Source organism: Pelophylax lessonae (genome assembly GCF_965119305.1).
Source record: "Pelophylax lessonae genome assembly, chromosome: 9".
NCBI lineage: Eukaryota > Metazoa > Chordata > Amphibia > Anura > Ranidae > Pelophylax > Pelophylax lessonae.
This window is the reverse complement of record NC_138776.1, coordinates 15,072,981-15,084,780: the sequence shown is the minus strand read 5'-3', so window position 1 is coordinate 15,084,780 and position 11,800 is coordinate 15,072,981. Positions and strand designations below refer to the sequence as shown.

Below are 11,800 nucleotides of genomic sequence, written 5' to 3'. Positions count from 1 at the left end.
GTGGGCTCCCTCGACAAGAGACACGTGGGCTCCCTCAAAAAGAGACACGTGGGCTCCCTCAAAAAGAGACACGTGGGCTCCCTCAAAAAGAGACACGTGGGCTCCCTCAAAAAGAGACACGTGGGCTCCCTCAAAAAGAGACACGTGGGCTCCCTCAAAAAGAGACACGTGGGCTCCCTCAAAAAGAGACACGTGGGCTCCCTCAACAAGAGACACGTGGGCTCCCTCAACAAGAGACACGTGGGCTCCCTCAACAAGAGACACGTGGGCTCCCTCAACAAGAGACACGTGGGCTCCCTCAACAAGAGACACGTGGGCTCCCTCAACAAGAGACACGTGGGCTCCCTCAACAAGAGACACGTGGGTTCCCTCAACAAGAGACACGTGGGTTCCCTCAACAAGAGACACATGGGCTCCCTTAACAAGAGACACATGGGCTCCCTTAACAGAGACACATGGGCTCCCTTAACAGAGACACATGGGCTCCCTTAACAGAGACACATGGGCTCCCTTAACAGAGACACATGGGCTCCCTTAACAGAGAATGCAAAAAGGGCAATGAGTACAGTGCAACAACCAAAAACCACCAATAAGATTCCAGGCAGGTTGCTATGGGTGACTGCACTTTGCACTTCATTATTGCCCTTGAAGAAACCGATCTGAGCACACTTATAACCGATTGATCAGGATTTGTTGCCATGTGTCAATAAGCGACGCATTTCACAATAACATCCTGGCTGACTAAACGTATTCTAGCTAGTCCTATTAAAAACAACGGGGTGAACGGAACGCAGTGGAGAGATGCATTATGGGAGATGGTTAAAGAGAACAAATGAATGGGCGGCTGCCTAGATGCAAGGTTTCCGGTACAGCTGCATTTCAGAATCCCTAGATAAAAAGTAAACTAAGGGATGGAAGCCGATGGTTCTTCGGGAAGGAACCCTTTACTTGGCTTTTCCTTGGGCCGCTACGGCCTCCATGGCTTTGCGTACGGTCTCTTCATCTCCTAGGAATTGCATTGGCTTGATGGGTTTTAGGTTCTTGTCGAGCTCATACACGATGGGAATACCGGTGGGCAGATTCAGCTCCATGATCTGTTCCTCGGACATATCTGCAGGAGAAGCACAGGGAAGGATGTTGATTAACGATCATTATAAAAATATTATTGACCTAGGCGGTGAAAATACTTAAAGGGTTCACCTTTACCAAAAAAAAATACATATCCAGGTAAGGGGCAGCTGTAGATAAAAACAGACTGTGCAGCTTTGTCTTAAGTATTTATAATGCCCTTGCTATAGGTGTAGGCCCATTTTCATATATTTTCAGAAGCCTGGCTAAAAACTCCTGCCATCATCACGGTCCTACCTTGTTGCTAGGATGTTGCTAAGATACTCCCAAGCTGCAGCTGCTCACCCCCACCATCAAAGGAGCGAGCTCAGAATACCCCAACCGCATGGTCCACTATTTCCTCCGATGCAGCATCGCTGAGCTCTGGGTTTTATTTTATTTTGGGAATCCTTGAGTATAGGCAAGAATGTAGCTGTCAAATTTTCTCATAGTACTGCCCCCTCAAAGCATGCCGTGTTTTCACCACAATTACCCAGGCACATTTCTGGTCAAGGCAGGGGCTCCAGAAAGCCAGCCGCCTACCTGCAACTACTACTACCAAGAGTGTCTAAAGCAATGGTCTCAGCAGCCCTTTGCATACCCTTATTCAGCCCTTGGGGGACTATCCCTCCCATTGACACCAACGACGGGCACTATTCCCCCCACTGACACCAATGATGGGACACTATTCCCCCCACTGACACCAATGATGGGACACTATTCCCCCCACTGACACCAATGATGGGACACTATTCCCCCCACTGACACCAATGATGGGACACTATTCCCCCCACTGACACCAATGATGGGACACTATTCCCCCCACTGACACCAATGATGGGACACTATTCCCCCCACTGACACCAATGATGGGACACTATTCCCCCCACTGACACCAATGATGGGACACTATTCCCCCCACTGACACCAATGATGGGACACTATTCCCCCCACTGACACCAATGATGGGACACTATTCCCCCCACTGACACCAATGATGGGACACTATTCCTCCCACTGACACCAATGATGGGGCACTATTCCTCCCACTGACACCAATGATGGGGCACTATTCCTCCCACTGACACCAATGATGGGACACTATTCCCCCCACTGACACCAATGATGGGACACTATTCCTCCCACTGACACCAATGATGGGACACTATTCCTCCCACTGACACCAATGATTGGGGCACTACTCCTCCCACTGATACCAATGATGGGGCACTATTCCTCACACTGACACCCATGATGGGGCACTATTCCTCCCACTGACACCAATGATGGGGCACTATTCCTCCCACTGACACCAATGATGGGACATTATTTCCTCCCACTGACAGCAATGATGGGACATTATTTCCTCCCACTGACACCAATGATGGGACACTATTCCTCCCACTGACACCAATGATGGGGCACTATTCCTCCCACTGACACCAATGATGGGGCACTATTCCTCCCACTGACACCAATGATGGGGCACTATTCCTCCTACTGATACCAATGATGGGGCACTATTCCTCCTACTGATACCAATGATGGGGCACTATTCCTCCCACTGACACCAATGATGGGGCACTATTCCTTCCACTGACACCAATGATGGGGCACTATTCCTCCCACTCATTTACTCATGTCAGTTACAGATTTCAGAGCCCAGTAACTTCTCTCTACATACATGAAATATACTCTACGGTTTACATAGGCACACAGAGGCGAATAAACGCTACACAAACATCCTCCTCGGAGGTCTTAGTCAGCCAAATTTCTGACTTTCGGAGATGCTTGGGAAATCCCTGAGCGAAGCAATTTTGTGGATTTGTTTAAAACAACCGAAAGCTCATCTCCCTCTTTGATCTCCACTAAAAGACGCTTCACAGACAGGCGTCCCCTTGATGAGCCGTATAAAAACATGACTTGTCGTCACACGGCTTCTCATTAGAACCGCCGGTGGGAGTTTAGTTTTAATTTTTGTTGTACGTACTTTCCAGGTGCTTGACGATCCCTCTAAGGCTGTTGCCATGGGCGACAATGAGGACCCTCTTCCCTTCTTTGATCTTTGGAACGATTTCATCATTCCAGAACGGCAGGGCTCTGGCAATGGTGTCCTTCAGACTTTCACAGCTGGGGAGCTGGTCTTCTGTCAGGTCGCTGTAACGGCGATCCTGCAGAGAAAAGAAAATGCATAGTGAACACAAGTATAAAGTAAGCATGGGACTTTATAAAAAGCAGATAAATTATTAAAGGAATCCCATGAATATTTTAACAAAAACACTACGGGATAGCTTTCAGAGGGAAAAAAAGCACAGTTTTTTTTTTTTACTTTTATGCATCCGATGCAGGAAGATAAAAAAAATTTAAAGAGATTGTAAAGTCTTTTTTTTTTTTCTATTAATTAATAAACAGGTTATACTTCCCTCCTCTGCGCAGTTAGTTTTGAACAGATCCTCCTCTTCTCGGGTCCCTCTTTGGCTCTCCTGGTCCCTCCCTCCTGTTGAGTGCCCCCACAGCAAGCAGCTTGCTATGGGGGCACCCGAGCCAAGCTGCAGCTCAGTGTATCCATTCAGACACGAAGCTGGGGTTCAGCCCCGCCCCCTCTCTTTCCTCATTGGCTAACTGTGACTCAGCCAATCAGGAGGGAGAGTTCCGGACAGCCGTGGCACTTGTGGACATCGCTGGATCGAGATTGGCTCAGGTAAGTATTAGGGGGCAGCTAGAAAGTTTTTTTAATCTTAATGCAAAGAATACACCTTCTGCCTTCACAACCACTTTAAGCAGCTACAGGAGGAAAAAGGAGGACAGTGATTTCTCTACATGCTGCTCCCACCCCCCCCCCCCCCCCCCCATCCAGGTGTACAGGGGAGCCGCACAGACCCCCTGGAGCATGGGGCCCGGATGCAATTGCAACCCCTGTAGTTACGCCCCTGACTGGCGGTAAGACAGAGATTTCCGTAAAAAATGTCAGTTAGGGGTGCGATCTGTCCGCCGCAATGTCACAGTGCTGGAAAAAAAAAATAAAAAGAAAAAAATCGCAGATCGCCGCCATTACTAGTAAAAAAACAAAAATAAATAAAAACGACATAAATCTTTCCCCTAGTTTGTAGATGCGATAACTTTTGCTCAAATCAATCAAAATACGCTTATTGGGATTTTTTTTACAAAAATATGTAGCAGAATACAAAATGGCCAAAAATGGGATTTTAAATTTTTTTTTATTGGGAATGTTATATAGCAGAAAATGAAAAGTACTGCTTTTTTTTTTTCAAAATTGTCGCAATTTTTTTGTTTATAGCGCATAATCAGAGAACTGCAGAGGTGATCAAATAGCACCAAAACAAATCCCTGTTTGGGGGGGGGGGGGGGGGAAGGGACATCAATTTTATTTGGGTACAGTGTCGCACGACTGCACAGTTGTCAGTTAAAGTAACGCAGTGCCGAATCGCAAAAAATGGCCTGGTCATTGAGGGAGCAAATCCTTCCGGTCCAGAAGTGGTTAAGTATTTGTATTAAGTAATGTTTATTTTTATTTTTTTAATTGTTGCCTTTAATATCACTTTAATCTCTGTGTATCACCGGAGGCCATTCCCCTCACTGGGTATAGGGAGGGTTTACAACCACTTTAAATTCCGGTCTATTTCCTTGCAGTGCACAGAAGCATGAAAGCGTCCTTGTGTACGGAACATTGACGTTGCCATCACTGGTGCGCCTATTGACCTGTAACCACTGAAGCTCCTCAGTATAGAAGCCAACGGCCATAAATAAGCAGCCACATTGATTGGTATTCCTCTGCCCTTCACTAAGAAACACAAAGAAATCCAAAATAACTCGGCAGCACCACATCTCCTGTGAAAGGTAAAAGCAGGAAGGACTTACCTTGGTGATAATGGTGTAATAATCATGATCCGGGTCCATGGTCGGGGGAGGAATATCAAAAGACCGCCTCCAGATCTTCACCTGCGCCTCTCCGTGTTTAGCGGCCGTCTCTGCTTTGTTCAGGCCGGTCAGCCCACCGTAGTGCCTCTCGTTCAGCCTCCAGGTCCTGATGACCGGCGTCCACATCTGGTCGGTGGCGTCCATGGCCAGCCATAAGGTGCGGATTGCCCTCTTCAGGACAGACGTGTAACAAATGTCAAACTGGTAGCCGGCATCTGCAAGGAAGAGAAATGAAAACCTTGAGTTAGACGTTAGACACTGGGGTAGGCAACCTTGGCACTCCAGCAGTGGTGAAACTACAAATCCCAGCATGCCTTGTCATGCCTGTGGGAGTCTTTCAATGCCCCATGGGACTTGTAGTTCCACAGCAGCTGGAGTGCCAAGGTTGCCCACCCCAACATACTCCACAGACCTTCATTATATTCATTGATACAATGCTGGCAGACTAAATCCACAGCCCAGGCCATTTACTTCCATCCTTAATGGGAGGTCCAACCATACCTACTAGAGTCAGGCACTGTGGTTAGCTGGGGTACTCTCAGATTGGCCAACACCGGGGTACACTCACATTGCTGATGTTAATCCCTGATGTTAATCCCTTCAATACCGGGCACTTTTACCCCCTTCCTGCCCACGCCAATTTTCAGCTTTCAGCGCTCTCACACTTTAAATGACAATTGCGCGGTCATGCAAACTGTACCCTGATGATCCGTGCACCTGCGAGGGCCTGCACCCATGAGGGCCTGCACCCATGAGGGCCTGCACCCATGAAGCCTGCACCCATGAACCCTGAGGGCCTGCACCCATGAACCCTGAGGGCCTGCACCCATGAACCCTGAGGGCCTGCACCCATGAACCCTGAGGGCCTGCACCCATGAACCCTGAACCCGTGAGGGCCTGCACCCATGACCCCTGAGGGCCTGCACCCGTGAGGGCCTGCACCCATGAACCCTGAGGGCCTGCACCCGTGAGGGCCTGCACCCATGAACCCCGAGGGCCTGCACCCATGAACCCCGAAGGCCTGCACCCATGAACCCTGCACCCATGACCCCTGAACCCGTGAGGGCCTGCACCCATGAACCCCGAGGGCCTGCACCCATGAACCCCGAGGGCCTGCACCCATGAACCCCGAGGGCCTGCACCCATGAACCCTGCACCCATGAACCCTGCACCCATGAACCCTGCACCCATGAACCCTGCACCCATGAACCCTGCACCCATGAACCCTGCACCCATGAACCCTGCACCCATGAACCCTGCACCCATGAACCCTGCACCCATGAACCCTGCACCCATGACCCCTGAGGGCCTGCACCCATGACCCCTGTAAACACACCCATGACCCCTGTAAACACACCCATGACCCCTGTAAACACACCCATGACCCCTGTAAACACACCCATGACCCCTGTAAACAATGTACTGATTGCCTTGCTGGTTATCAGCTCTCTTATCCTCACGCAGAGATCGCCTGAGGAAAGCACTAACCGGCAAGTCCATTTACATGTGATCATCTGTGATTCACCCCTTACTCTGATCTGTGATCAGCTGAGTCTAAAGGACACAACTGTCACAGAGCGCGCCCACAGCACACTAGAGGGGGTACGCAGGAGGCGGGGTTCTGGGAGGGCGTCCATGGAACTGGAGGAGCTGTCTTTCGGCTTTAGCAGTGTCGGCAAGTGGTTGAGTCCTCATTCACATACACCTATGGAGGGCTGTGTTTGTCCACACAGGGATGGACAAATGTTCTATGCATCCCCATTCATGTCAATTGAGATGCAGTGGCTGCATGGACACAGCGGCTGCTCCTAATTTGACATCCATGCGGGTGCCTGGCCCCAGGCACACACTGTCTGCATTCAGGGCCTTGCACCAGTGCCTGCACAGCTGTCAAATTGTGAGCAGGTGCTAGGTCCCACTTGACATGAACGGGACTGCCTGCATCGGGATGCATGAAACAGCTGCATTTTTTTGGTGCATTTGTCATACGACAGCCCTGCGTCTAACAAATGCACCAAAGTAACTCACGTAGCTTTATGTTTGGCACCGAGCCAACCGCGTTTCCCCAAATGCGGGTTTTGACAAGACAAAAAAAGTGGGACTACTACCTGTGTTTGGGGGGGGGGGGGTCATTCAGAAGTCATGGCACTGCAAGCACAAATCACGTTTTGGTGCATTTTCAGGGAGTTTCCAGAAATGCGCATTACAGGAGTGCTTAAATGTGAATGCAGCCTCAGACTTTGTGCAGAATTAATACAAAGACACAATACAGATTCTGTAACTCAGTTGCTTGCGAAACCCATCACTTCCTACATTGCACAAAAGAAGAAGCTGAACAATTAACAAATCCTCAGCAATAGCGCTCAACGTTGTCCTCAGGGGCCACCAGAAGGGGCATGTTCTTCTATGCAGAGGAGCCACCAGCAGGGCATGTTCTATGTAGAGAGGCCACCAGCAGGGCATGTTCTATGTAGAGGGGCCACCAGCAGGGCATGTTCTATGTAGAGGGGCCACCAGCGGGGCATGTTCTTCTATGCAGAGGAGCCACCAGCAGGGCATGTTCTATGTAGAGAGGCCACCAGCAGGGCATGTTCTATGTAGAGGGGCCACCAGCAGGGCATGTTCTTCTATGCAGAGGGGCCACAGGCAGGGGCATGTTCTTCTATGTAGAGGGGCCACCGGCAGGGGCATGTTCTTCTATGTAGAGGGGCCACCGGCAGGGGCATGTTCTTCTAGGCAGAGGAGCCACCAGCAGGGGCATGTTCTTCTAGGCAGAGGAGCCACCGGCAGGGACATGTTCTTCTAGGTAGAGGGGCCACCGGAAGGGGGCATGTTCTTCTAGGCAGAGGAGCCACCGGAAGGGGGCATGTTCTTCTAGGCAGAGGAGCCACCGGCAGGGGCATGTTCTTCTAGGCAGAGGAGCCACCGGCAGGGGCATGTTCTTCTAGGTAGAGGGGCCACTGGCAGGGGCATGTTCTTCTATGCAGAGGGGCCACCGGCAGGGGCATGTCCTTCTAGGTAGAGGGGCCACAGGCAGGGGCATGTTCTTCTATGTAGAGGGGCCACAAGCAGGGGCATGTTCTTCTATGTAGAGGGGCCACAGGCAGGGGCATGTTCTTCTATGTAGAGGGGCCACCGGCAGGGGCATGTTCTTCTAGGCAGAGGGGCCACCGGCAGGGGCATGTTCTTCTAGGCAGAGGGGCCACCGGCAGGGGCATGTTCTTCTAGGCAGAGGGGCCACCGGCAGGGGCATGTTCTTCTAGGCAGAGGGGCCACCGGCAGGGGCATGTTCTTTTAGGTAGAGGAGCCACCGGCAGGGGCATGTCCTATGTAGAGGAGCCACCGGCAGGGGCATGTTCTTCTATGTAGAGGAGCCACCGGCAGGGGCATGTTCTTCTAGGTAGAGGAGCCACCGGCAGGGGCATGTCCTTCTAGGTAGAGGGGCCACAGGCAGGGGCATGTTCTATGCAGAGGGGCCACCGGCAGGGGCATGTTCTTCTATGCAGAGGGGCCACAGGCAGGGGCATGTTCTTCTATGTAGAGGGGCCACCGGCAGGGGCATGTTCTTCTATGCAGAGGGGCCACAGGCAGGGCCATGTTCTTCTATGTAGAGGGGCCACCGGCAGGGGCATGTTCTTCTACGTAGAGGAGCCACCAGCAGGGCATGTTCTTCTATGTAGAGGGGCCACCAGCAGGGGGCATGTTCTTCGAAGTAGAGGGGCACAGCTGCAATAAAGCAAAGCAGCACGCTCACATTATTTCTCCCTCCCAGCAGCACAGTTGAGTTTCCTTCCCTCCACCGCTGCACTATACAGCCACCAGAAGAAATCAAGGACAGCCCTATGTGTCACTCTTGTCGGAGCTTACACAGGGCCCCCATGTGACTGTGCTGGGCCAATCACCAGTGCCATCATACAAGCGAAGAGGAAGTATGTGCTCCTTCATACCCGGGTGTTTTTTTTTTGGGAGGCCATTGGGACAGGTGGTCGGGGAGGGAGAGCCATTAGGAGGGGCAGTCAGGGAGGAGGCCATTTGGAGAGAGTTAGGGCCGGTTCACATTAGTGCGATCACAGAGATTACATTCGATCTTTGTGTAGTGCAAATTTCAGCCATACAGTTTGTATGACCGCATTCGCGCTAAACTCGCACAGGACACTTTTTTTTATCCGCAGCAGAATCGGATCGCATGGTGGTTCACACTAGTGAGATCCGATTCTGTGCGAACGTGCAGATCGCACTGCGATATGCGATCTCAACTGGGGGTGTCGTTAACTTATAATTGACACCCCCTGCGTATCGCATATGGCAGTGTGAACTGCCAGGGGTGCGGATGCGATGCGGGAACACGCTGCATATTCGCAGAATTCCCGCATCGCAGAAGTGTGAACGGGGACTTAAAGTGGATTATAACGTCTTCTTTTTATTTAAATAACAAACATGTTATACTTACCTGCCCTGTGCAGGGGTTTTGCACAGCCCCAATCCTCCTCTCGGGTCCCTCTTTGCTGCTCCTGCTCCCTCCCTCCTGTTGAGTGTCCCCACAGCAAGCAGCTTGCTATGGGGGGCACCCAAGCCCGTTCGGCCCCGCCCCCTCCCTTGATTGGCTAACTGACCTTGATTGACAGCCGCAGGAGCAAATGACAGCTGTGTCTCAACCAAGCAGGAAGGAGAGTCCCGGACGGTGAGGGACTCGCGGACATCGCAGGGGCTCGGGGGGGCGGAAGGAGAACACAATGGCAGGAGAGTTACACTTCCAAAAGCAAGCAAGAGAGGGCGCCACCATCTAAGTGTTATCCCCATTGCAGATTCACACCTCCATGCTGCGATAATGCAAAGCACCATAATGTGTGTAACATGCATAGCATTTCATTTTAAATGGCACCCCAGTGCAATAAATTACACCAGCATTGTAGCGTGCTGCAAACGCAAGTAGTACATTACAGCTGAAAAAAAAAAAAAAGTGAGGTCTGAATTCAGGCGGGGGGGGGGGGTGTGTGTGTGTGTGTGTGTGTGTGTGTGTGTGTGTGTGTGTGTGTGTGTGTGTGTGTGTGTTACCATTGGCTGACTTAAGACGACACCCACTTATGGTGACATAACCAGCATCAACGCACTGCAAATATGTAAATGGGCCCCAAAAGAATCCCCACAGCCTGGGCATTGACAGAAAGCGGTTCTGATTCTTCCAAATTCTAAAACTAAAAGAAACAGACTTGCAAAAAAAATAAATAAAATTATATAATTATAAATAAAATTATAATATAAATAAATAAATAAAATATATATAATAAATAAATTATAATATACATATATATATATATATACACATATACACATACACACATACATATAAAATAAATAAATTCTAATATAAATATATATATATATAAAATAAATAAATTCTAATATAAATATATATATATATATATATATATATATATATATATATAAAATAAATAAATTATAATATAAATATATATATATATATATATATATATATATATATATATATATATATATATATATATATATATATATATAAAATAAATAAATTATAATATAAATATATATATATATATATATATATATATATATATATATATATATAAAATAAATAAATTATAATATAAATATATATATATATATATATATATATATATATATATATATATATATATATATATACACACACACACATATACACACACACAGATACATATAAGCTGTTCAAAAGTCAGTGACTGTCTTTCTGTCTTTGTGGGGGTGCGAGTGCCAAAAACCCATTCTGCCATTGGCAAAGTCACAATGGAAGGTCATTCCGTCCTACATTTCAGGTTACCCGACACTCATCCCTGGAAGGTGTTTTGACTCTTTGTAGGGCAAAGGCTCAAAAACAGCCACAAAACAAAGACAAAGGTCACCATCCTCCGCTAACAGTGGGAATTGCACTTTCCATTCTCATCACAGATTGGGAATTTACAAACTCTCAGCTGGGTTATTTTAGGAGCTTCTACTGGAAGACGGCTCTTAGCAGTAATGTCAAATATAACACTGCGAGAGAGTCATTGGATGCCAACTGTTCCATCCCGACCACCAACATCCATCAAGAGGCGTATGTATTGCATTCCTAGGGTCCAGATATGCCAGCTAGTATTTCTGAGGTTTAGGCACAGCATTTTGGTGCTCTAGTGATGACATTGGGCATTTCTGGGGTCTAGGTATGGTAGTTTGTATTATTGGGTGCTAGGTATGCCAGCTGGTATTTGAGGACCAAGGTAAGGCAGTTGGTATTTCTGGGGTCTAGGTATGCCAGCTGGTATTTCTGAGGTTTAGGCACAGCATTTCGGTGCTCTAGTTATGACATTGGGCATTTCTGGGGTCTAGGTATTGTAGATGGTATTATTGGGTGTTAAGTATGCCAGCTGGTATTTCAGGGCCTAGGTAAGGCAGTTGGTATTTCTGGGGTCTAGGTATGCCAGCTGGGTATTTCTGGAGGTTTAGGTACAGAATTTTGGTGCTCTAGGTAAGATTTCTAGGGGCTAGGTGTGGGAGTTGGTATGCATGGGTGCTAGGTATGCCAACTGGTATTTCTGGGCCTAGGTAAGTGGGAATGCGAGTTAGGTATTTGAGGTTTAGGTACAGCATTTTGGTGCTCTAGGTAAGACATTGGGCATTTCTGGGGTCTAGTTATGGCAGCTGATTTTTTTGGGGTGCTAGGCTTTGCCAGCTGTTATTTCAGGGGCCTATGTAAGGCATT

At 48.6% G+C, this 11,800-nt stretch overlaps 1 protein-coding gene across 1 annotated transcript in view; it reads right to left on the bottom strand.

Annotated features, from left to right (window-relative positions):
- Window positions 1–510: 510 nt before the first annotated feature.
- The window catches only part of PGAM1 (phosphoglycerate mutase 1), a 15,447-nt gene continuing 4,157 nt past the window's right edge, over window positions 511–11,800 (bottom strand). Inside the window, exons 2-4 of the mRNA XM_082269270.1 lie at window positions 4,987–5,261; window positions 3,098–3,278; window positions 511–1,111 (exon numbers count right to left, since the gene is read on the bottom strand). Coding sequence (XP_082125396.1) covers window positions 945–1,111; window positions 3,098–3,278; window positions 4,987–5,261 — 623 coding nt within the window. The 3' untranslated portion in view covers window positions 511–944. The remainder of the gene's footprint in view (window positions 1,112–3,097; window positions 3,279–4,986; window positions 5,262–11,800) is intronic.